Here is a 27,192-nt window from a genome sequence, read left to right as displayed (position 1 = left end):
GAATAGCTAATAGCGTTTAGCAGTTTTCTATTCTGCTGTGACTGAAATTAAAAACAACAACAAAACAGAACAAAAAAAAAACCTTTCACATAAGCATAAATATTTAATAATGAAGCATGTGGTCTAAAGAGAGGTAAAAAGGTAAATTTAAGGTACAATTTGGTACTAATAATCTAACTAGTTACACCCAAGCAGCAGCAAAACAAAAACTTTCTGAATCTCTTAATTTATAAATTACTCTGTAGTTTGATATAGGAAACCCTAGGGTAAGTGGGGAACACCTCCTTCTCTCCCCAAACACATGATAACTGTATCAGGCACTTTCTAGCTGCTTTGTGCTTCACCTTCTAACCAAGGATTAGCAGTTACTGGATATTGCTTGAAATTTGTTGGTAATTCAACAATAATTAAATGTACTCAATTAAACAGATACTTTATCAGCTCCACTTGACCCTGGGAGAAAAGCTCCTTTTTGCTGTAAACTGGCCTCCAAGAGAGCTCAAAGATACAACAGTTATGTTCTGTATCAGAATATAAAGCTGATTAAAATACATTTAAGAAAAATCTAACAAGATTTCGAATAGTCCAGGGTGAAATATAGCTTAAATGAGTTGTGGCTAAAAGCAAAAAAACCAACCAAACAAACAAATGCCCACCTGGTGGCCAACCTTCTCCTCTCTGAATCTGGCTCAGCTGGTTTTCAGAGAGCAGATACATGATCCAGGAAGTGCTCAGGTCTGCACTCTAAGAACTTTAGCTTGGCAGAACTCGCCAGAGCTTGTGTTCTGGTTGCAAAGCTATCTGAGGTCACCAACTGACCTTAAATCTATTCAGTCAGTCAACAAGCAATTTATCAAGCACCAACTACGTGCCAGGCTGAAAGCTGTAACATTCATCATATTTATATGTGCATTTTGCTTATCAAACATCAGTGGTATTTATCCTTTGGAAATTCTTTTTATCACTGGCTACAAGATAAAGTATCACAGAGATCTTGATATAAGAATTTGCAGAAAGCCAAAGCCACTGAGCAGCAGACTGGCTATTTAAAAAAGTTTATTTTTTAAAAAAATACAACATATGTAAACATCTTTCAGTCATAAGGCTTTGTAAAACAGCATATCAAGTAGATACCTTAAATTTCTGCAGTATAAGCACCTTAAATTGTTTACTAACAGTGATCACCTTAATTTATCTTTTATCCTAGAAATACTATTCAATCTACATGAAAATAAATACGACCATATTATGCTACAGACAGCAACACATTAAAAGAAATCACAAATTTACAACAAATCTTGATCATCTCCCCCACCCCAATATCTGCAGTGGCATGTAAGATTGAATTCATACTTTGATAGATAATTGTCTTTATTTATAATATACTTTCATATCTCAGTTCATCAGAATGCAAACTGGCCTAGAGAAGCTACTAAGGGATCTAAAAGATGTACGGTTAGGAAAGGAAGCAATAAAGGAGTACAATGCAAAATGTTGTTTCTGTAGAAATAAAATTACAGGTAAGTAAGTTCAGGGTTTTTTGTTTTTGTTTCTGTTTTTTTTTGCACAAATTCATTATTTTAGGCATCTCCTGCAATTTTGTCTGTAGGTTACATACACTAATGGCTGAAAACTTAGTGGCCAACAATGTTGGTGTAATGTATTCATAAAGACCAAAATCTAGCACTAATAATTCAACAAATTATCAAAAATTGAAACTTAAGTATTACAGTGAACCACTTGATTTAATAGAATAATAATGAATTAAGTACCTGAGATTTTACTGCAACCTAGAGATTGTTTCCCTCAGGATAAGACATACATATACCATTAATCCTTTTATGTTCTGGTCATAGTAACAAAAACAATTACAAAATGTACTCAAAAAGATACAGCTTTATAATTTAAGTACTATTATTTTTTTTTGAAAAATTGTTTACTATGCACTTCAAACGTGAAATTTTAATTTTCAAACACTAAAATTTCAGTTTAGTAAAATGTGCCTATTTAACTTGAATAGAAATTTAAAGGAAAAATTAAGCAATATTACTTTAAAAATTTATGGCAATTAAAAAAAAAATAAGTGTGCTTCCAAACTGATAATATTAAACAAGGTGAGAGTTCACAAAATAGATTTTCTAGAAAGAAACCCACAAAATTTAATGAAAGCACCATCATCCAAATAGAAATACAATTTTTAACAACTCAGTAGTCTATGACATTCTTAGTGTACTCAGGGATATATTCTATATTCCCATTCCTGAGTAATTTCTATTTGCCTTTGCCTTTTAACAACTGTTCAAGATTACCTGAAATGTCAAATAATTTTGTAAAATATTTAATTCCCAACAGCTGATCTCTGATCTTGAAATGTGTTTATTTAAATAATAAATTCTATTTGGTTTAAGGTGCTAGGTAATTTTGCCATCACTAAAATTACATTATCTTTGAAATAACAAAGCTTCATTTAAATTCAGTTTACTTATTACCCAAAATATTTCTAGGGAATAAGAGTTGTGCATTTTCAGGTACAAAATAAGACGGTTACTTTAATTTTAGAATTCTCTCTTACCAAGAGAAGAGCCAACTGAAAAAACTTTCTTCAGTGGGTACAAGATAGTCATTCAAACATCATTCAGCTATATTAGGTTCCTCATAAATTCTATGAAGTCAGTATTTATAAGGCATATTCAGTGAAATTTACTCAAATAGGGTGAAGTCACTACATAAGCTGTCTGGTAATCCTAATGTCAAGGTTAGGTAGTTTAATAGAATCCTACATTGATTTCGGTCACCTATCTTCAAAATTATACAACATTAGCAAAGCAGTGTGGAGCTGTAGATAGTCAACTTCAGAGCCTAGAACACCTGGGTTCAAATCCCACATCCTGGCTGTGTGACTCTAGGTAAATCACCAAACATCTCAGTGCTCTAGGCACTAAGACTGGAAGTTGCTGAAAAGGAGACAGCTTAGAGGGAGCTTCCTCATCTGGGAGCTTCCAATTCCTAGCCCTATCCTAATGGTTTTTTGCATCACATCATTCACAATTAACAAATTTATAGCATTTTTTTTCCCCTTCCTTTTTGAAGAAAGGGGAAAAGTGGTTCAAAGCATCATCATTTTTAGGAAGTCTTTCTTTTTGTGACTGGGGGAGAGGGAGAAAGAGAAAAACAATCCTAAAAGTTAAGACTGATCAAGACTCTATTATCCAGCAGATAGCTTTACATTATTGTGCATTTCTAGGTTTACACTTCTGTGCACTTCAAGTTACTAGGTGTGGTTCCAGTGAAAAGACAATACAGGCAAGCTAACAACAATGTTATATTTTTCCAAAAGTTAAAGATATCTACTACTGTTTTGGTAACACGGCCACAGCTTTTGAAAACACAGCAGCATGAAACATTAGAAGGTAGACACATGATTTTAAGTTGTTCTCATTAAAAACAGAAACGCTTTTAAAAGCATAAGGCACTTAAAATTAAGATAGAAATTCTTTCTCCAGTTCATATATAGATGGCCGGCTAGTTTTGCTCTTCATTCTGCATAGAGGCACAGTGTAGTCCCTGTTCTGACCTTCCACATCGAGGTCCAGTAGTGAGGGTACGTGGAATTTAGTTCTTTCCTTGGTACTAAGTAGACAGTCAGCATTTGGTCCTGGGCTACCTGTCTGTGCAGTACTAGGTTTTGCACTTTCTGGAAGAACCTGCTGAGGATTTACTCCACTTCTCAGAGAAGAAGGGCGAGGTCTGGGTATGATACTGACAGCACTTTGTTTTTCGAGTGGGACCTCACTTGGCAGATTTCTCTGATGAACAGATGGGAAGTGCAGCATCCCAGAAACTTGAAGAAGTGGCAGTTCGGAGACTCCGTTGGTTGAGCAAGTAACTACGAGAATGTAAAGACAAGATGTAATTAGAGGAATTTTAGCTTCCATTCAAAAAAGTCATATGGCCATGATGGCTAAGTCAACTAAGTAATCATTTGGAAGTGAGAATCTAATGGGAAAATGGTGGGCAAACACTGGAGAGCTACCATGTCATAAACACTAGGACACTGAGTATTTGCCTGAAGACCATGTTGGTGACAGCTGTTTCATTTGCTGCACATGACTGGAAAATGTAGTGATACATAACCAAAAGTATTTCAAAATATTAGCACCATTATTAATTATAATGTTTAAAGTAAACTTAAAAAATTCAGATTAGAATGAAGGCTGGGTAGAGGTCTTTTGGAAACCATTCTTTAAAAAATATATTTGCTTAAAATTACTCTGAAATCAATTTTTAAAAGCTGCTAAGATTATACAACCTTAAAATACACAAATTTTTTTCTCTATGATTCTGAGACAGTGGTAGATTTCAAACACTGGCAACACCTCAGCTTAATACTATTCTTCATTGCTTCACATTTGGCTGACAAATGTTGATTATCTTACAAACAAAAGTAGTCTAGTTCCTTATGGATTTAGACAGAGGGTTCTACGTGACTTGCAAACAGGGGTACTTTGTTAAAATGACTTTTTTCATGAATGGTCATTCTTCCACTAAAATATATAAAATATTTTTACTATTCTATTAAGTTTTACTAACTTTCAAAAGAACCTAAAAATGAACTACTCAGTGTTCTGATAAAAAGTCAACATGGAGATTAAAATATTTGCTGATAGCAAGTATTTTGGTGGGGAGGAGAGTGCTGAGCTACCAATCTTAACTTCAAGTCTAATTTTCAGAGGATCACTATACCAATAAATAATAAAAAAAAGACACTACCTTACATATTATAGACCCGTTATTAATAAAATTAATTTGATAAAATTGATATTTGGGGGGTTAGCTTTGGCCATATATCCTGTTGAATGGTATGGGGAACTCCTGGTGAGGGAATTTCCTTTACTAATTAAGACTGGCACATGGCAATTGTTCTGTGAGTCTTTAGTCTTACAGAGCTGCCTAGTAGCATTCTGAGGATCACAAAACCAGGATATGTGAGAACTAAGACTTGAACCCAGGAATTCCTGACTCTACCACTAGTGCTCTCCATTCACCGCTTCCCCAGCCTCTCATCATCAGATGCTTAAACCAGCTCTCACTATAAATAACAGTGGAAGTATATTTTAGGGAGAAAAGGAACTGGACCAGGAGTAGGAAACTCTTAACTAAGGCAGAAGAGTGTCCCCAAATAACTTATTTTTACTACCTAATGTAGATTCAGTTATATATTTGCATATTTTAAACAACCCACCTGTTGTCTGAAAAGCATTTCCGTCAGACACAGTGCGTCTATGACATGATACCCTCATTTTTGATGAAGCATTATTTGGCACATTTCCAGACACTTGCTTTGTGAAAGGAGAGGAAGGCACATTCTTCGACAAGCTATGATCAGTCACAAGTCCTGAAACTGCAGCAGGCTCACAGTTACTTCCCTGAATTACAGGGGAAACTCCTATAATGGGAATGTCTGTATCACAAGTACCCACAAATGTGTCTTCACTATCTGGGTGTAGCAAACATTTTGTGGAGATGGAAGGCATGGACAGGAGGTTCACAGTGTTTGATGATGGGCTTAATGATGAAAGGTTAACATCTTCTCTTTTAGACTGCAATCTGGCAGGAGGGCTGGAACTTCTTCGTAATTTAGAAGCACGCTGAAATATTCCCTCACGTTTCTTCTTATCCTCTTTGGGCAACAATTCATCAGGAGGCTGTGCCTTATTTAGTTCCCTAATATCTAATCCCAAAGCTACGGAAGCCAATAATGCAGCACATCCATATAATGCAGATTCAGTTTTCTTTTTGGGGGGTGTTCTGCTAAGACTATTTGTGGGAGTCATTTGGGGAGTGCTGGCTGCAGAACTTGCAGAGGTTCCCTCTTCAAAGCTTTCAGGTTCTACAATGTTATCTCCCTGATCATCTTTCCAAAGAGGTAGATCAACATAGGCCTGATTCATCAATTTCATTTGCTTTGGTCTTTTGTTGTCCAGTCCATCAGGGAACAGTTTCTGCTCTGGAGAGATACCTAAATCAGAGGTATAGGTTCAAATGTAGTAGTACCTTTTTTTTTTTATAAAATAATATTTCACAATCTTTTGTTTTTACATCACCTACATTTCCCAATGTAATAACTTAATATCTTTTACTTTAATTCCACTCTAATACTTTTTAAAATAAGTTGGTTCTGAGTTGCCTTGGAAAATTCAAAACTACAAGCTCAATAAAATAAATGTAACCACAACAAAATAATGTAAAGTCACAGATACTCTAATTGAAGTACTGAATCTCAACCTAGTAAAACAATGGATTATAATACATAGCATGAAGAGAATTTCTCCCCAAGAAGACTATCTAACAATGGTGAAAAACAACAGGAAAGCTGACAGCTTTATTTATTCTCTAAAGACGGAAGGGATTAGATAATACTACCTATTAACCCTCTCCTCCAAATATATTCTCCCCAACACAAAAATTGAAAAAACATTAAAAAGTTCAGATTTTAAGTCTAACACAAACAAATCCCAAGTTCTGAGTCTATAACTAACACAAGCACATTTACCTTGTTGGTCCATAAATAATGACGCTAAAGGCACAGTTTTCTGATTTTTCATTAAGATAGTTGACCAAGGATTACTGCCATCTGAAAGGGGTCTTACTCTGAAAAAGAAATATATTTTTCTGACATGAGTGAATCACACAAATTATAGCTTACTGGCAAGTAAAATCCAGTTAGGTCATGGGGAAAGTGATTAAAAGACAATGTTAAGTTTTAATTCTGAAAAGTAAAAGAATAAAGTCTTATCAGACTATCATTTTTTAAAAAGAGCTAATAAAGAATGATCAGTATAATAATGCATATAATGTCAACATGAGCAAGCAAAAATAAAAGTAAAGTAAAGCCTCATAATGAGAAGTTAAATCTTCTTAAAGGAAAGGCCAGCTAACTGAGTGATCAGATACAACAAATGCTAAAAGCAATGATACTAGTCACACTAGTGATGTAAAAACCAGCAGTAAATTGATATACCTCTCTTTGCAGTCCGTACGCTCTTTTGTTTGAATTGAACTCGGTCCCCAGGTACAGCCTTTCTTCTTGAAGTTTCTCTTCACATCTTCAAATTCTTCTTGGCGACAAGTGGTGCTTTTGCCCCATGTTCTGTTGCTTTCATCTGAGGTGACTAGATACAGAGAAAAATCACTCACGGATCCATTCACTGCTTTGTTACAGTAATCAAATCACCAGCAGCACCCTCTTACTTAGATACCTACTAAAAGGGCTTATTTACTTGATGAAGAAATTATTTATTTCACCCACAGCTACCACAAATTGCTTTTTCCAATCAAAAAAGCAGCAAGAGAATGGACAAAATAATTAGGAAAGATGCAAATTAAGAAGAAGGTAGCAGAAAGGATCTGGTCTTATTTTCACATGCTGTGCCATTCATGATTTTCCATTTTTATTTGAAGAAAGAAAACCCAACTGAGCATTTAATTTTTATTTTATTTAGCAGAATAATTTCAATGAAATAATTGAGATGTCTAACTTGTGGCATTACAGTTTCTTTAAGAGTTGAATTAGAGAACTTCACATTAATACTTTATACTTAAATGCTCAGTCTTCAAGCTTAATTATGATTAAAAAAATTAGTCACAAAAACCCCCAAACCCTTTACAATTTAATTGTGTCTTGCCTTTTTTCATTCCCTCATAGGGAAGTACATATTCACTTGTGATATCTACATCTTGCTGGTACACATATATACTGTTTCTCCGGTCATGAGAAGTACTTACATCTGATTTTGAAATCACTGGGGAAAAATGGTTATTATTACTATATACTTAGTGAACATACCATCAATAAGCTAAAGAATGCAAAAAAATTACAAAATTAGTCATTATCTTTAATAAGCATAAACGTGTCAAATGCAGGCCAGCATTGCCTGAGGCCAGAACCAGACTAAAATGTAATTGGGAAATATTTAAAAGTAAATAAAAAGACAATTTAAAAAATGTTGATTTCTGGTCAAATCAATATGCAAGCAATATGCAGTTGGTAGGGATCCATTTCTATGTGATACCACATAACCCTAATATCAAGAGAGTTGTAAGATAAAATGAAGGCCTGTGTTCTTCACTTTTTTTAAAAAAAAAATACATTTGAAGAGAATAAGGAGATTAAATACACACACACACACACACACACATTTGAATTTTGTTCAAGGTCAACCACATTCTTATCAAGTGAATTCATATACCATAAATCAGTCCTTGAATATTTAATCTTCAACTTTATCCTTTAACAATATTTCTTAATATGTGCATATATATAAAACCTAACTTTCATGTTGTACTTTTATTTGACAAACTTTTATCCCAATCTTCTGAACTTTAATTTAACCAATAAATACATGAGATTCAGTTTGGAACTCTTACTAAATAGATCTCCACATGCATCTTGGACGTGCCTATTTATGTTGTCTCCCTCCACTAGATTATCATGTCCTTAAGGGATTACCTTTTCTCCACCTTTTGCATCTCAAGTTTAGCATAGTACCTGGTACGTAGTAAGTGCTTAACAAATACTTTTTGACACATACATGCATACTTACATATACATACATATATATATATATATGTATATATATATATATATGTATATATATATATTTATGTGTGTGTGTGTGTGTTCACATGCATAAGTCTATGTGTAAGTACACAAACATATCTGCCATGTACATATGTATATAGGTATACATGGAACTTTTGGAATTCTGGAATGTCCTGAAGGAAGTAAGAAAAGTTTCAGAGACAAAACACAAACTTGCCAAATCACCTAATTTTCATCCTATTTTTTTTTCCTAAATAGACACAGAACTTCTGGCTTCCACTGATCTATTTCCCACGAGTATAAAATGAACAATCAATAAGAACAGACTGAACTCTTACTACCTTTAGACCACTGTTTACTGCTAGGAAACTGACTCCCGGCCTCACGAAACATAAAGCCTCATAAGTAAAACAAAATCACCATGTTATATCATTGTTGAACATTGAATGCTGGAATTGGAAGTGAGAGAAATGGAAGCTGAATCCCATCTCTGATACCTAAGAAGTAACTGTGGGCAAGTCATTTAACCTCGAAAGACTTCAGTTTTCTCACATGAAAACTGGGACAATAATACCAGGAGCTCTTGCATCATAGGACTATTAAAAGAATCCAATGAGAAGATGTATATAAAATCACATTAAAGTGCTATATCCATGTATTTCATGAGGTCTAATTGGAGTTGGGTACCAAGAAAAAAGAAATCAGGAAACCTTCATGAAGAACATGACATCCGGGATAAATCTGAAGGGCAGGCAGGAAATTCCACAGAGGAAGAATGGGAAGAAGCATATGTCAGACACAAAGAACAACATGAATAAAGGTACTGAGGTAGGAAGGCTCAAAGAATACTCCGGGTAGGCAGTCCAGTTTGACTGAAGTATAATATGTGAAAGATGAGGCTGGAAATGTAGAGTGATGTCATACTGTGGAAGGCCTTCTATGACAAACAAAGGAAGATGAACTTTATTCAGGAACCACTGAAGATTGTTGAGCACACTGCTGGTGTTTCAAGTCAAAAGCTATATGAATTAAATCCACAAAGTCCAGCAAGCTACCTGTCACCTTATTTTTACCCTTCTTTAACAAATAATTAGCAACCTATTATTTTTTTAAAACTCTCTTAATGAATCTTAGAGCAACCAAATAAATTCAAATTCACATTATAATAATATGTGAAACTAAAGTCAATAAATAAGAAAGCCTCTGATGCTCCCTACTAGGAGTACTTCCCCAGATCATTTTTGCATTTCTACATCTATGCATCTATAAAGGTTGTTCCAAAAGTCTAATGCAGTTTAAACTTACTTAAGTCACAAACATACATATATACATACATACATACATACATACATACATACATACATACATACATCCTGAATTTATGCATCTGTGCACTTATTGTATCCTCTCCCACCCTCCCCACCCCAGGCCCTAGTAGAAGGTAAGGTCCATCACAACACAGACTATCTCTTTTGTCTTTGTATAACCCACATAAGAGATGCTTAATAAATGCTTGTTGATGATGGCTATTCAAATTGGTAACAGTGTGTCTGATGCACAATTTTGAGGAACTAACAAGGATGATGCAGTACTTCCAGTTTTAAAGGAAAATCTGCACAGATTCATGTTAATATGCAAATTCAACAGGCAACAAAATATTGTAATGGTCACTAACTAACCAACATTTCAGAAAGTCTAGACAGCAGCACAACTCTTCCATGTCATGGGTAAATTATAACAAGATCACAAGAAGAGTCAACTTACAAAAATAACATAGCCCTCGATAACTTGCCCTTTAGAGTTAATTAAGACTTCTAAGGATATTAGACAAACAATAGATAGCAATACTATTATATCAAAATCAATACATACTGAAACAAGAAATCCAGCAATAAGAAAGACGATTCTGGCAGCAGTATGAAGGATTAATTGGAAAGCAAAGACACTGCAGTAGAAGAAGAAAGTTTAGGTGGATATTGCACTAGTCCAGAAAGGTATAAATGAGGAGCTATATACTAGGGTGGTGGCATTGGAAACAGAGGGGTGGCAACAGATGTAAGAGATCTGTAACAAGTTAATTGTGTTTAAGTTTACACAGGCGGTAAGAACGGCAGAGTCAGAATCCAAATTCAGTGTTCTTTCTACTCTGCCATACCGTCTTATTTATTACAACCTTACAGAAGAATTCTATTTTGGTTAAAGCAGAGAGATGAAAGAGATGTTAGCTGTAAAGTCTAAAGTGGTAGAAGCATTTGTTAGGAAAGAAGCTGGAGATCCAAAAGGCACTGCAGAAAGACTAGGAAGCTGGCAGACCAATATGAAATGAGCCTAAGGATGAATACTCCTTAAGTAACTAAATATCAAATTGGTGAGACTGGATGATGAAGACTGAGGAACTGGTACAAGATAAATCAGATTGGTGTGGCATGCTTTGCTGGCAAAACTTTGGCAGTTTATCAAACCCAGAGTTTAAAACAGGATTTGGAGGGTTATGAGAGGGAGGAGTCAAAGATGACCTTGAGGATGTGGGCCTGGGTGACTAGTAGAACCCATGACAGAAGGTGAAAATAAGGAAGCAGTGAAAGTGTGGGGTGAAAAATAATGGACATGCCAAGACTGAAATGCCTATGGGGCATCCAATTCGAGATATCCAAGCTGGTGATGTGGGACTGACCTCAGGATGGAGAGTATAGCTGGATATATAGATCTGGAAATCCTTTTCACTCCAATAATAACTGAACCCAAGGGAATTAATGACGTCACCCAGTGAGAGGAGAGAGGGGAAAAAAGAAGACCCAAGACAGCCTTGAGGGTCACCTAGGTAGTGGGTATGACATGGATTAAGACCCAACAATGAAAAGTGAAGAAAACTAAGAAGAGTCAGATGAGCACGTTAATGAACCAGAGGCTTAAAAGCTGAGAGCGCCTGCCAACCAGAATCTGTCCTCGAGGAGCAGCAGGGCCTATGACGGCACAGCAAGAACAGGAGCTTCTGTGACCTGAGCCAACAGAAGAGAGTGAAGCAGAGGCAGGAGAGATTTCTCTTGGACACTACCCAAGGGACATGTAACAGAGAGAGAAGTCAAGGAAGTCACTGGGACTAGTTAATCCGAGGAGCTAGGAGTGAGTGACCCAGCGTGAAGGAACAGAATTTGGATCTATAATCAGTAAAAGTTATTTCTGAAAAATCCATGATTATTGAAAACTGATGATAAAGAATGTTACCCGCTCCTGCCCAAGAGGGGATGAACTAAATATGCAGAATAAGATAAATATTTTTGGACATGACCAACAAGAGAATTTGTTTTGCCCAACTATGCATAATTATTACAAAGGTTTTGTTTTTCTTTATTCTCTCCCCAAATGTGGAATGGATGGAGGGGAAAGGTAAAGAAAATAAACACATTAATTGAAAAAAAAAAACCAAGCCCATTAGGATTTTGCTTTTTCAATGTGCAAGAGGTCAGTAGAAAGGCTCTACCTTAGAGTGGAATGAGCGAGAGTACAGAGAAAAGGGAAGGGTTGTACTAATGACCAAGATCTAATTGTGCTCTTTTGGAGGCAAAGCCTCCACTTGTTAAAAGCTTACAGCAGATATTATTAGAGGTGGAATACAAGGAGTTTTCTGATTAGAGGTGCCTCAAAAAGGTTTTATAATACATACCCCTTGAATAGTTGAATCTTCTTATCATCTTGTTAATATAGCTATGATTGTGTCCTGGCTAAACTTCCTTAATAAACACATACCATATTCAATATGCATCAATCAAAGGACTACCAGTTAAGAGTAGATTTAAAAAGGTATGGTAGAGACACAATAGTCAATGATTATAGTAATCTACTATTTGATAAATCCAAAGACTCCAGCTTCTGGGATAAGAACTTACTATTTAACAAAAACTGCTGGGAAAACTGAAAAATAATATGGCAGAAATGAGGCAGAGACCAACATCTTACACCCTATATGAAGATAAAGTCAAAACGGGTACCTGATTTAGAGATAAAGGCTCATACTATAAGCAAACGAGGAGAGCAAGGAATAGTTTTACCTATCATATCTATGGAGAAGGGAAGAATTTGTGACCAAACAAGAGATAGAGAACATTTGAAAGGCAAAATGGATGATTTTGATTACATTAAATTAAAAAGTTTTTGCACAAGTAAAGTCAATGCAACCAAGATTAGAAGGGAAGCAGAAAGCCGGGAAACAATTCTTATAGCCAGTATCTCTGATAAAGGCATCATTTTTCAACTATATAGAGAACTGAGTCAAATTTATAAGAATACAAGTCATTCACCAATTGATAAATTGTCAAAAGATACGAACAGGCAGTATTTAGAAGAAGCTGTCTACAGTCATATGAAAAACATGCTCTAAATCACTATTGATTACAGAAATGCAAATCAAAACAACTCTGAGGTATCACATCACACTTATTAGATTGGCTAAATGACAAAACAGGAAAATGATAAATGTTGGAAAAGATGTGGGAAAATTGGAACACTAATGCATTATTGGTGGAGTTGTGAACTAATCCAGCCATTCTAGAGAGCAATTTGGAATTATGCACAAAGGGCTATAAAATTGTCCATACCTTTTGACCTAGCAATACCACTTCTAGGTCTGTATCCCAAAGAGATCATTAAAATGGGAAAAAAAAGATCCACATGTACAAAAATATTTACAGCACCTCTTTTTCCGGTAGCAAAGAACTGGAAATTGAGGGGATACCGATCAATAGGTGAATAGCTAACAAGCAGTGGTATATGAATGTAATGGAATACTACTGTGCTATAAGAAATGACAAGCAGATGGACTTCAGAAAAACCTGGAAAGACTTACATGAACTGATGCTGAGTGAAATGAGCAGAACCAGGAGAACACTGTATGCAGTAACAGCCACATCGTGGGATGATTGACTTTGATAGACTTAGCTCTTCCCAGTAATGCAAGGATCTAAGACGACTCCAAAAGACTCACGATGGAAAATGCTATCCACATTCAGAGGAAGAACTATGGAGTCTGAATGCAGATGGAAGCATACTATTTGCTCTCTTTTTCTTTTGTTGTTTTATTTCTTCTTTCTTGTCATTCCTCCCATTAGTTCTAATTCTTCTATACATCATGACTAATGTGAAATATGCTTAATGTGAATGTATAAGTAGAGCCTATATCAGACTGCATGCCATCTTGTGAAGGGAGGAGAAGAAGGAGAAGGAGAAAATTTAAAACTCAAAATCTTATGGAAGTGAATGTTGAAAACTAAAAATAAATATATTTTTTTTTTGGTTAGGCAGTGTGGTTCAGTGACTTGCCCAGGGTCACACATCTCTAAGTGTGATGTGTCTGAGGCCAGATTTGAACTCAGGTCCTCCTGAATTCAGGGCCGGTGCTCTATCCACCGCACCACCTAGCTGCCCCAATAATTTTTAAAAAGATAAAAAAAAAAAGGGAAGGCAGAAGGGTTAAGACCATTAAGACCATTGATTCATTCTCCTTTTCACCACCTTAGCCACTGCCAACAAAATAGTACTTATTGCTATTTTAGTTTATTCATGCAAGAACAAAATAGAAACGTTTGCTAAATATAAAAAGTAGAGTTATAGAGAAATATACTTAGAGCTTTTCTATACATACATATAGACATATGTATCATATATGCATTTTATACATACACACTATATATATGTACATATACACACACATATCTATGTGCACACATACACATATGCCAGTAATGCTAGTCTATTAAGGACCTGCGATTTTCTTTCACCTTAGGCAGATCAAAATCCCTCCATAACTTACAGTTAGTTCTCAGCTCTCTAGTTACATATCTATTAGGTATCAGCAGTGAGACTGGAACTCAACACCTGAATCCAAAGTCTACTACACCAAGTTGCCTTCTGTGAAAATTACTCAATTGCTCAATTCTCCAAGGAATTTCTGGTGTCAGTTCTGCGAATCTGTCCAATCTAGGCCAATGAATATACAACCTTCAATTAAGCATAATACATTTGGTAATTATTTAGGAGAAATACTCTTCCTGTCAAAAATGGATGTGGAAACACAAATCACTGCCGTAAAATGTCTTACTTCATTATACAAATGATCACTACTAGATGCATCAACAGGTACACACATGAAGTCAATCACCTTTGATGGGGAGGAAACAATCAGTTTTTGGGTTTTTTTAAAATTCTAGTAGGTTTTCATTTAGCAACTAATTTGAAGCTCAGATTAGCACAGGCAAATAGGAAAAATGGATGAATACAATTTTCTTGTCAAATAAATAGTTCTTTCTCCAAGAATCATAACTATTTCTGAGAAGAGGAAAAGGAAAGAAGGGGAGAAAAGGTAGAAAGGGGGAATGAGAGTGGGAAGAGGCAATTAGGGGAGAAGAGCAGAGGGAAGAGAGAGAAATCTAAATACTACCTAGGCTGTTAATCTTGAGGTGAGAGAGTTAAATATCCTATCTTACAAGATAATGATAAAATTACAAAATAAATTCTCAAACTCTTCATTCTGCTTCAAAATCTTCATCTACCCCGTAAGACTATTAAGGAACTGTACTGAATCTGAAAATATTAACTTTCAATCCAAGAAATGTGACAGCTATCCCATAAAAGGACGGTTTCTTGAGATAGTAGTGAATTTCCTTCACTAGAGGTCTTCCAATAAAGGCCAGATGGTCACTTGTTAAGGGCATTATAAAGAGGATCCTATTCAGATATGGGTTGGAGACTAAATGGCCTCTTGGGTCCCTGCGCAATTTGAGATTCTGTGATTTCTCAGGAACCCAAAACCAACTTTTATTTTCCAAAACAGCTAAAGAACATATATATTTGCTCACAATGCATTAAACATTTTTTATTATTATTGGTTCACAATAATCATTATAATTAATTAGGCTTACGTAATAGTGAGAAGATGAGTGAGACTGAGGAGAGAAGAAATCTATAACTTACGTTGTATAGCTCGAAGTCGAGGAATTATTGTTGGACTACTAGGTGGACTGGAACTATTACTGTTTAAACTTCTTCGTTTGTCCAGATTTGGGGAGGCCTGCACTGTTATTTTGTGTTGGAAATCTGTTGGATAAAAAAAGGAAATAATACTGAACTTTCATTTCAGGTATATAAATTAAGTCTTGTACACCTATTTCTTTGGCATATAAATCAAGTAAAAAAACCCAACAGTACAGGAAATGGTGAAAATATAACTCCTAGCTCTTTCCTCAAAAGAATATATCTCCGGAACTTAATTTATAGCACTGAAGTCTTGCCTATAAATTCACTGTAAATGCAATGCGGGAATTCATAAAACTAATATGTAAGAGAAACAGCCTAGCAGTATGCTGGGATAAATAGTGTGCAACAGGATACAATCAGAGGAAAACAGTCTTCAGTACTTTCTCCCACAGAACACAAGCACTGTTGTTGGACTCTATCGCACAAGCAGGAGAATATGGTTGTTTGGAAGTATTAAATAAAGGTCAGGCAAACTGCAAAGACAAAGTTAACGAGGAGACATTGGCTCATTTCTGGTAGAGTACCTTTTCTCCAAAGAGGTCCAAGTGCTTTTGTTGAAAAACAAGTCAGCAAACCACAATGCCACTTTTGCCTAAAAGTACCACCTCTCTTGAATGTTTTATTTTCTAGAAGCAGAACTTAAATCTATGAATCAAAGGTCATCCCTTCAGATGGCATATAGATCGACCTTTCATGATGAATTCTGCACTGGTGTTCTAGCATTCGAGTGCCTGGGTTCAAATCGTGCTTGTTACCAAATATCTGTGTGACCTTAAGCAAGTCACTCAACCTCCCTGCTTCAGTTTCTCCATCTGCATTATGAGGGGACTGGACTCCAAAGCCTTCAACACCCCTTCTAGCTCTAGATCTATGACCTATACTAAGAGAATATACATACACGCTTACATTTCAGAGGCAAAATAATAACAAATGTATTTTATTTAAAAAAAAAAACAATGCTTCACTGATGCCTGGTGAAAAGCTCTATTTAATCATAATAATTCTAATAACTTCCTCCTTAAATAGGTGAATCCTACACAAAGATGTAAAGGCTTTCAGTGGAGGTCCAAGGATGGCATCTGCCTCTTAGTATCTCTAGATTCATTCCATTTCCAGTTCAAATACCACCTCCTATGTGAGAGGCCTGTCCTGATTGCCTCACCCCACCCTAGTTGCTAGTGCTGTCCCTCTGGAATACCTCTATTTATTTTATATCTAAGATCACAGCCTCATAGATTTAGAGCTTAAAAGGATTTCAGAGGTAGTCTAACGGAAGTCCTTTCAAATGAAGATAAGGAACTGAGGCCTTAGAGAGACTAAATAACTTGCCATAGGTCACAAAGGCACTAAGTACAGAGTTGAGATTCAAATTCAGATTAGCTAACTGTAAATTCAGGATGCTTATGTGCCACGCTAATGTTTCCCTAGAGAGAATGAAAGAGCCTTGATGGAAAGGACTGTTTCACCTTTATCTTTGCATCCTCAGCGCCTAATGCTAGCACAGAATAGGCACTTCTTATGTGCTTACTGATCTTAAATTTGCTGACTAAGGACCAGCCTGAGTTCAGAATGCCTCATTACCATCACCTTACCACCAACTGATGACACACTTTGATAGCAAACCTTTTAAGAATGTTTACTGGTATGGTGATCCACGTCAGAGGGAGACAGTACCCCAAATGACAAAATTCTGAATCTTCTGAAGCATAAATGTTGTCTTGCTATTTATGATCAACAAGACTAAAATATGGACATTTCTATAAATAACTTGACTATTTAAAAAAATGTGAGTGCTTTTACTTTAAAGATTTGCCCCAATCTCTTTTTAGTTTTCAAGACATTTAAACCTTCAAAAACAAATAAATCATCTTAGTATTTACCTATTATACTTTCTAGGAATTCCTTACAAACTGTCATCATCTATTATATTTGTAGGGAAATAGGAGCACAGGGAAGAGACTAAGACAGATGAGGATAGTGTGTTTTATAACAACCCAGCACCATCTTGTGGACTGATAAGTAAATAACAATGCTGGATTTTATATAACAGAACTAAAAATTTATTCTTTTTTTCAGAGAAAAAAGGGAGCACATATCAAAAGCCGGAAGGTACCATGGAAATCATTTAGTCCATCCTTCTCCATTTACAAATACAGAAACTGAAACCCAGAGAGGAAAAGTCACTTGCTCACGATCACATGGGGAGTCAGAGGCAGGATTTGAACCCAGGTCCTCTGACTACAAATTTACTCTCCACTATACCATGGTGGAGTTGCTTCAGAATTTTAATTATAGTTCAATTAGGACTCTCTTTTCAAGATCCAACCTGCAAGTTAAAAGCTGACAAGTTGATGTATTTTTTGACCAAAAATGTCTCCTTTCCTCAGATAAAGAAAAAAGACCCATGAAGTATGATCCTGGAATGAAATAAATCTGATATGAACTTAAGACTATCTTTATTCTCTCTGGATGTAAGCCAAGGTACACTTTAAGAAGAAAGCAAGTATACTGAGTTATATTTCATTATTATATGAAGTGAAGATTATAGACTTGTGTTGGTACATTTTCACTTCTTCCATAAAATACTTCTTAAATACAAGTTTCTCAAATATTCCCTAAAGGGAAAAACAAGATTATAGATTTAGAGTTCAAAGTAAATAAATAAATACGTAAAAGATAGATAGATTCTGAATTCAAAGAGATTTTGGAGGCCATCCGGTTCAATCCCTTCATAAGAGGTTTAGATGATTTGTGCAAGGTTCCCAGGGTACTAAGTGGCAAAGACAACATATCTGCTTGGTTAAGATACTCCTACTAAATGTTTTCAGACACAAGAAGAAGGCCCCAAGAAGATAAAAGTCTTGTCAGTCAGTCAGCCAACAAATATTGATTATGCACTTATTATGTGCCAAGCACAGTGCAAAAGACTGAGGATACAAAGAAAGGTAAGAACAGTTTACATTCCAAGGGGGAAGACAGCATGTAAATAACTATGTACATACCAGATACATGAGTAAATGGCAGGTCATTTGAACAGGGAAATCACTAGAAGGAAGGGGGCCCAGACAAGACCTCCTGTAGAAGGTAGGGTCTGAGTTGTGTCTTGTAGGAAGCCAGGGAAACTAAGAAGCAGAACTAAGAGGACTGAGCATCCTATGGTTGGGGGAACAGCCAAATACAAAGCTGTAAGGCCTACAGATGAAGTGTTATGAAAAACAGCAAATTAGGCCAGGGTAGTTGGACCACTGAGTATGGGGAGGGGAGTAAGGCCTAAGAAGACTGAAGAGGCAGAAAAGAGCCAAGTTACGAACACCTTTAAACACTAAGCAAAGGACTTTATATTTGATACTGGAGGTAACCCAGAGTCACCAGAAACATATTAAGCTGGCAGATAACAGGGTCAGATCTGTGTATCATCTTGGCAGCTGAGTGAAGGATGGATTAAAGAGGGAGAGATTTAAGGTAGTGAGACTGACTAGCAGGTTTTTTGCAGTATTCCAGGTGAGGCGATGAGGCCTAAACTAGATGGAAGCTCTGTGAATGGAAAGAAATGGACATACAGAAGAGAAGCTGTTAAGGTACAATTGTTAATATTTGGCAATGGATTGGATATGTGAGGCAAGGGCGAGTTAACAGTTGAGGATGATACCAAGGATACAAGTCTGGGTGACTGGGAGGATGATGGCTTCTTTGACAGTAGTAGGAATGTTGGGAAGATGGGAGGATTTTTGGGAAAAGAGAATGTGTTCTGGTTTGGACATATTGTGTTTGCTGCGTCTATGACACTGACTGATTTAACATCCAGTTCAAGATGTCAAAAAGGCAGATGGCAATGTGGGACTCAGGACAGAGTCAAAGGCTGGGTATACAGATATAGGAATCATCTGCACAGAGATAGTGATTGAACCCACAGGAGCTGAGGAGATAACCAAGTGAGTCAGACTAGAGGGAAAAGGGAAGAGGGCCCAGAGTAGAGCCTTGGGGAATACCAACAGCTAGAGCATGTGACACTGATGAAAGAAAGGCAAAAAAAAAAAAAGATCCAGAAGGAGCAGACAGAAAAAGAACTAAGAGAAAGGAATGTCAAAAAGAAAGAGTATACAGAGAAGAAGGTGATCAACAGTGCCATATGCTATAGATAAATCAAGAATGATAAATTGAGAAAAGACCCTGAGACTTGGTAATTACAAAATCATTAATGACTTTGAAGAGGGTAGTTACTGCTAAATGATGAGGTCAGAAGCCAGACGACAGAGGGCTTGTAAGACCTTGTAAGAGAGTGAAAGGGTTAATGAGACAGTGAAAGGGAATGCCTGGAAAACTCAAGGAGAGACAGGAACATCTGGAACAGGTATTGTGGAGAGTGGGACAGTGAAATAATGAGGGAAGAAGAGAACATCTGTTTGCTATAATGAAGGTCCTGTCAGATAATATAAATTTGTAGAAGACCCAGTCAGCACAGTTTCTAGATTCTCTCGAGCTCCACAGGAGCAAGTGAATAAGAGTGAAGGAGAGAAGCGGCTAGAGTAATTCAGGGTTGGGATTTGGCAATGCAAGACCAGACAAAGGGACAAGAAATTCGAGATGATGGGTAGCAAAGTTGAGTTGATTCAACAAGGGGTAGATATAGAGAAGGGAGGAGAGTATAGCCAGTGCAGCAGTGATATCTGGGAAAAGATAAGAGGGGTGGAAGGAATCGAGGTCACAGAGAGGATGAAGAAGTGGGGTCATAATGCATAGAGAAAGATGGAGTAATAAAAGATTATGATCAAATAAAGGAATTTCAAAGTTCATGGACAAGGACACAGAACATTTATGGGAGACGGCAAGACTAACGGTATAACCATCTTTGCGTATAGCTGAGGTATGATGGAGGAGTCAAAGGAACTGAAACTGGGAAGTTAGGGTATTTGAGGGAGCATCAACATGTATCTTTAAATCTCCTAACAGGATTGCAGGAGATGGGGAGGAGAAAAAGACTATGAACCTTGCACTGAATTCATTGAGGAAGGAAGGAAAATATCCTAGATGTTGATAAATAATTACCACACAGCCACCTGGATGTAGACTCAGTAACACATTTGGATAGTATGAACCTTAAAGGAGGGGAGGTTCCTTAGTGATTGTAGGAGGGTCTGGAAGTATTAATGGAGAGCAAACAGTACTTTCACTCTTCCACCATGACCAGAGTTGGGAGAGAAAGTGAGGACAGTACTGGAAAGAGTAATGAATGAACATACGTCTTTGGAAGGGAGCTATGTTCCTGTGAGGGCCAGAAAGCTGAAGGTGTGAGAAAGAAAGAAGTTTAAGATGAAAGGAAACTTTTATCTATGCAGCAGGAATTCCAGAGGGTACAATGGAAAGGGGAGGCAGATCTGGAGTGGGGCAATGGAAGGCGAGGGTTGACAGGCCTGACACAGTAGCAAGATGAGCATGAAGAACAGGGTTTGCGTATCTGCCACTAAGAGTTCAGGATTACCAAGACGTGGAGACTCTTCTAAAAAGTGAGCAGTGAGCCCAGAGAGAAAATCAATAGATAGAAATTTTTTGAGTGAGACAGGAGAAGAGAATGTTCAGATCTTCCCTTGAGATTTGGCTTCCTGGCAAATGAAAATGTGCTCTGTGAGACCCAAGAAGGCCATTCTCAAAGCAGTCAGGAGCAGGTAGAGGTTAGGGTGCCTTGCTTGCCTCATTGTATCCTAGGCAAGGTTCTGCAGAATAGGAGATGGAGAAGTGCTTGTCCAAAGGGCATCATGGGGCAGTCATCTATCTGCACAGTCTCTCCAACCCTCATTTGAAACAAGAGAAAGTTCAGGAAACTGGTGTGCCTGTTGCTATGGCTAAAAGCTGGCAACAGTGGGGGATCCAATATTCAAACGCAGGGCCTCTGACTCCAAACCCATCAATATGCTGCACCATACAGTGCCACCTGCCAAAAGAATTCACCTTAAAATACTACAGTATTTCTGTAGTATTTCAATAATTCTACAGGCAGCAGTCAACCAACAAGCAACTGCTGAAGGATTATTTGTTGGGATGTTGAACAGTTATAAATTGTACTAGATGGCCCCTGAGATATTTTCCAACTCTGGAATTCAATGGTTCTGATATATCATACACAGGTACCAGTCAACTACAAAAGAAGAAAGAAAATATAATTCTATTTTTATGCTACCTCTTATGAACATGTAAATGGTTCATTATAATCACATGGAAGAGGTAAGGAAATATGTTCAACTTTAGGATTTAAAACCATCCTTTCCCCTTTCTCCCACTACGTAGAGATTCACAAAATTGTTTAAATGACTTAAATATGTTAAAACTGGGCCAAAAACAAACAAACAACCTGGGCCAAAGACCAAGGGCATTTTTGTGTCAATACATGATAAATTTCAGACAGATTTGTTTTTCTCCTTTAAATACACATAAAAATCTATAGAAATTCAAGTCAAAATCACACCTGAGGGTAAACTAATCCGGTGTCCATCTTTCAGTTTTAAACGGCTTCTCTTAAATTTTCCTTTCCTCTTTTTTACATTAGGCTTCTCTTGATTTAATTGGAATATCAAAATATTGAGTTCTCGCTCTAAAACATCAATCTCTCGTTCTGCTAGTTGTTGCTCGCGCCTCTTTAACAATTCTTCCTGAGACTTCTGCTGAAGAGCTGCTCTAGTTAGCTCCTCTTCACGGGACCGCAGTTCCTAAAACAAGACAAAAAAGCCACATGTGTATATGGAGACATGTGTATTCATATCTACATATATAATAAACTGGATTAAGGTACAAAAAAATTACATTTCTGATCTTTTATTTATCCAAATAAGTTACTATTTCTACCAAGAACCTTATCCCCTGCAAAACTGAAATGTTGAAATATCTCTTTCCTGCCCCCTCAACCACATAGTAATTCCAGTCTTCAAAGGGGCAGATCTCTTTGTAGGTAAGAAAGTCAGTGCTAAGACTTTTTCAGTACATAATTATTAACTTAGGCTAAACTCAAATGCCTCTGCACAGGCTCAGTCTTGCTCTTTGTATTTCTCTAATATGTACAAACTCTCTTGACCTGGTCCCTCTCATGCAGGTGATAATATACCAACATGGTTCACTGCTTACTTACAAAACTTACAAAACAGATGAATTTAGGAAATTATTCACATTACAAAAGGATTCTTTACAGGCAGATTCAACAAGACTTCCCTAATTATTAGCAACTTAAGTTTATGTTCACAGAACTACTCACAGAGAAAGGAAACGTAAAAACTCAAGTGTGGTAAGCCTGATCCATCAAACATTAGAGTGTATTACCTCAGAATTTCACATATAAGTCTAAGAGAAGGGAACACTCATTTGCAAAGTTCATCTTTATTTCCAAATCTTTATGGATTTAAACAGTAAATAATAAAATTCTATTAAAATACTTTATGGTTTATGAGTTATTAATATTAATGACTTCTTTTTTAGAAGACAATATATGAACTTAAAGAAAATCCATAGAGTGTTTCATCTTCGTAATTAGTAATTCAACATTATATCTAAGCAATTCTACAATTTTAAATGACGTTCCTCTCAACTTTGCACTCTGTTTTGGCCTCTATCTAGGACATTAATACTCCCTTTAGTGCTATACCATTTTACTTTCTTTTCTAAATCACCCCACTAATAAATCAAGCACTTGCAGAAAAAGCAACAAATTTATAAGCTTCCATTTACACAGCCCCAGCCACATTTCATCTTAGAACAGACTATTCAGAGTGTCTTTGTTAGAAACCACAGCTATCTTTTCACATGAAATGTTAGTTATATATGTAGCTATACATTTTGTATTACAGTTTCTTACACCATATAAGCAAGTCACATTTTAAATATACCTGTTTAAGGAATGCAATTTGTGGAGAACCACACATCATACAAGATAGATTCACAAAAGAAAATGAGGCTGGGGAAACTCAAATAACATCAATGTTCCCTAAATCCCTTGTCCAGAAAGTATTTGCAGACAGATTCAAATGGCAATCTAATTCCAAATCTTCACAGAAAACAATCCCAAAAACCCCTGCTCCCACCCATAAACAAACAAACAAACAAATAAATAAATAACACTACTATAGTATGGTAGCAAATCAATACAGAAAAATTTCCCTAATTTAGATGCAACTAACTCTACCTTAGCTAGAAGTTTACTTTTTCAAAACCAAAGGGAAAAGTGTGGGGAAGGGGATTTCTCAACAGACAACATAAATAAGATTGCAGGGCAGAAGGGCAAACTTACTTAAAATGCTGTGAAGCACCCCAGCTTTCTTCAAATGACTTCTGGGTACAAAATACCATTCACCCTTAGCAATTTATTAATTCAAGTTAAGATTTCTACTGAATAACTTTGGTAAATGTTAATCCCTATTTATGAATTAAATTCATTTCTTTAAAAATATTGTACAAATGGGAAAAGGACCCACATGTGCAAAAATATTTATAGCAGCTCTTTTGTACTGGCAAAGAATTGGAAATTGAGAGGATGCCCATCAATTGTGGAATGGCTGAACAAGTTGTGGTATATGAATGTAATGGAATACTATTGTGCTATAAGAAATGATGAGCAGGCAGACTTCAGAAAAACCTGGAAAGACTTATGGTCTGATGCTGAGTGAAATGAGCAGAACCAAGAGGACTTTGTACACAATAACAGCCGTGTTATGTGATGACTAATATTGTTAAACTGAACCCTTCTCAGCATTACAAGGATCTAAGACATCTCTAGAGGACTCGTGATGGAAAATGCTGTCCACATCCAAAGAAAGAACTATGGAAGTTGAATCGCTATCACTTATTTTACCTTCTGTTGAGTTTTGTTTCATCTTTCTGATGGTTCCTCCTATTGGTTTTAATTTTTACTTACAACGTCACTAATGTGAAAATATGTTTAATAGGAATGTAAATGTAGAGCCTATATGAGATTGTGTGCCGTCTTGGGGAGGGTAGGGGGGAGGAAGGGGGAGAAAAATTTTCAACTTAAAAGAATATGGAAGTGATTGATGATAAATCAAAATAAATTAATAAAAAAAAAGAAGAAAAGAAATGAGCAGAACCAGGAGAATGCCGTACACAGTTACAGCCATGTTGTGCGATGACTAATGACAGACTTAACCCTTCTCAGCAATACAAGGATCTAAGACATCTCCAAAGGCCTCATGATGGAAAATGCTATCCACATGCAAAGAAAACTATGGAGCTTGAATGCAGATCAAAAAATACTATTTGCTATTTTTTTTCCTTTTTGCTGTGTTTTGTTTCCTCTTTCTGGTGGTTCCTCCTATTGGCTCTAATTCTTACAACATCACTAATGTGAAAATATGTTGAATAGGAATGTATATGTATAGCCTATATCAGATTTCGTGCCATCTTGGAGAGGGAGGTGGGAAGAGAGAGGGAGAAAAATTGAAGCTCAGAAGCTTATGGAAGTGATTGTTGATAATTCAAAATAAATTAATTTTTAAAATACTGTACAATTCAACCTGTTCATTTTTTTCAATCTGTACATCCCCCAGTAATTGCAAGTTACGTTTTACTCTAGTTTAGTTACACTTTGATTATTTTTATTCAGTTTCCTAATTTAATTCAGCATTATTTCTCCTTAACAGGCAGTATCTTAGGGGACAGAAAACAGGCCTCGGAGCCAGGAATATCTGAAGTCCAATCCTGCCTCTGACACACAATGGCTGCGTGATTCAGAAGCAAATCACTTAACCTTTTCAGGGCTCTAAGCAACTAAGATTATAAATTGCTGAGAAGGTTCCAACCTATATAGGTAGAGAGAATTTCATCATCTGGAAATTCTCTATTATCAATGAAATAACAGGCTAGTCCCTACCTCTTTCCCTACTATCTCTCCCATAGTTGCTGACTAGCAATGTTTTTTTTTATCAACATGTTGGTGTTAAATTAGATGCAGTATAATAGAGCTAGATAAAGAACTTAATTTTGCTTCTTTTTTTGTCATAATTGGTAATTGAAAGAAGAATAATTTTTTTAAGTCCTGAGCAGAGGAAATATCCTCTCAAAATGTGAGTCTCTGTTATAAGAAAGACTAGATAGGTAAGAGGAAGCAGAAAAAGTTTACCTTCTCCTTGAAATGAAAGGCTCTGTGGGAAAAAGTTGCTTTTTAAAAACTCTATTTAAGAGAAAATAGAAGATCATAAGATAAAAGAAGGGGGTAAAAATCCTTCCTCTAAGGAGATTTTAAACATTAAAAAAGAAATCAAAAACCTCAGGGCCTTTTCGAATACTTTCAAATTATAAAGCACACAAAGAATTAATTCTTTTAGTTGGTCAGATTACCAGTTGTAATATTTATTTAACTGCTTGGCACTGGTCATTTTAGTAATGGAAAATCCAGGTTCCTGGCAACAGATGTTAATCATTAACAGCAACATTATTTCTCACAGTGGTTCAAAGACAGGTGCATGCCCGCGTGCACAAAGACAGACACACACAGATAAGAAGCCAAGAATCCCAGGAGGAACCAGTATCTATGGAGGCCTAGAGTTTTCTGAATAACACCAAGACAAGAGCCACATTACTGACCATTAATTCAAAGTCTTATATCTCCCACCTTAAGAAATAAATGAATAAGAAAATGAGATAGAACACATACATGATACTTTTTATACTTATCCAAAAAAAAAAGATAAAATTTACAAACTGGAAAAGAAGTACTGTAAAAACTACAAATAAATTCAGAAGCTTGCAAAAAGCTACATTTTTGTTTCATACAATACAGCTCAAAAATGAAGTAAAGGCAAAAATGCACTATCAAAAATCTAAAAAATAAAACAGAAGGCAGATATCTAAATTTGACTGTTTTAATTATTTTCTCAAAAGATTGTGTCCAGTCACTTTTTCTATTTTCACAGCCAAATTCTTAGCAAAAGCTATCTATTATATACATTGTCTCTACTTTTTCATCCACCATTAACTTCTAAACCATCTGCAGTCTGGGTTTTGATACCATCACAACAGAAACCATTCTCTCTCCAACGTTACAGACGATGTCTTTATTGCTAAATCCAATGACTTTTTTAAAAATAAGTACTCATTATTTCTTGTATAGCTTTTGATACCACTGATCATCCTCTTCTGGATAGTCTGTTCTCCCTGGGTTTTGGTGACACTCCCTTCTCCCAGTTCTCCTACCTGTCTAGCCACTATTTCTTAGTTTCCCTTCAAGGAGTATCATCCATGTTCTGCTCCTAATGCTTGTGTGTAAAACTTAGGGCCTGTTCCAGGCCCTCTTTCTTTGTTCTCTTTCCATAATCTCAGTGATCACCAGATAATTGGATTCAGTATCACTGCTGTAAAGACAACTCTCAGATCTACATATTCAGCCCTCATCTCTCTCCTGAGCTTCCATTCCAAATCTCCAAACTGACTGACAGATATCTATCTTGACCTAGATGTCCCATGAGCATCTTAAACTCATCACGTCTAAAGCAAATTCATCATATGTCCCCTAAACCATCTCCCTCTCCCAACTCCTGATGATGCCATCACCCTAATCAGGTCCTCAC

General features: G+C 36.3%; 1 protein-coding gene across 1 annotated transcript in view; it reads right to left on the bottom strand.

Annotated features, from left to right (window-relative positions):
• Nucleotides 1–1,039: 1,039 nt before the first annotated feature.
• The window catches only part of MAP3K21 (mitogen-activated protein kinase kinase kinase 21), a 65,032-nt gene continuing 38,879 nt past the window's right edge, over nt 1,040–27,192 (bottom strand). The window contains 7 exon segments of the mRNA XM_021000421.2: nt 1,040–3,886; nt 5,243–6,019; nt 6,554–6,651; nt 7,022–7,172; nt 7,686–7,802; nt 15,569–15,691; nt 22,092–22,332. Coding sequence (XP_020856080.1) covers nt 3,480–3,886; nt 5,243–6,019; nt 6,554–6,651; nt 7,022–7,172; nt 7,686–7,802; nt 15,569–15,691; nt 22,092–22,332 — 1,914 coding nt within the window. The 3' untranslated portion in view covers nt 1,040–3,479.

The sequence above is a fragment of the Phascolarctos cinereus genome, unplaced genomic scaffold (assembly GCF_003287225.1).
Source record: "Phascolarctos cinereus isolate Bilbo 61053 unplaced genomic scaffold, phaCin_HiC Scaffold_5;HRSCAF=322, whole genome shotgun sequence".
NCBI classification, from domain to species: domain Eukaryota; kingdom Metazoa; phylum Chordata; class Mammalia; order Diprotodontia; family Phascolarctidae; genus Phascolarctos; species Phascolarctos cinereus.
This window is presented reverse-complemented; position numbering and strand designations above follow the sequence as displayed.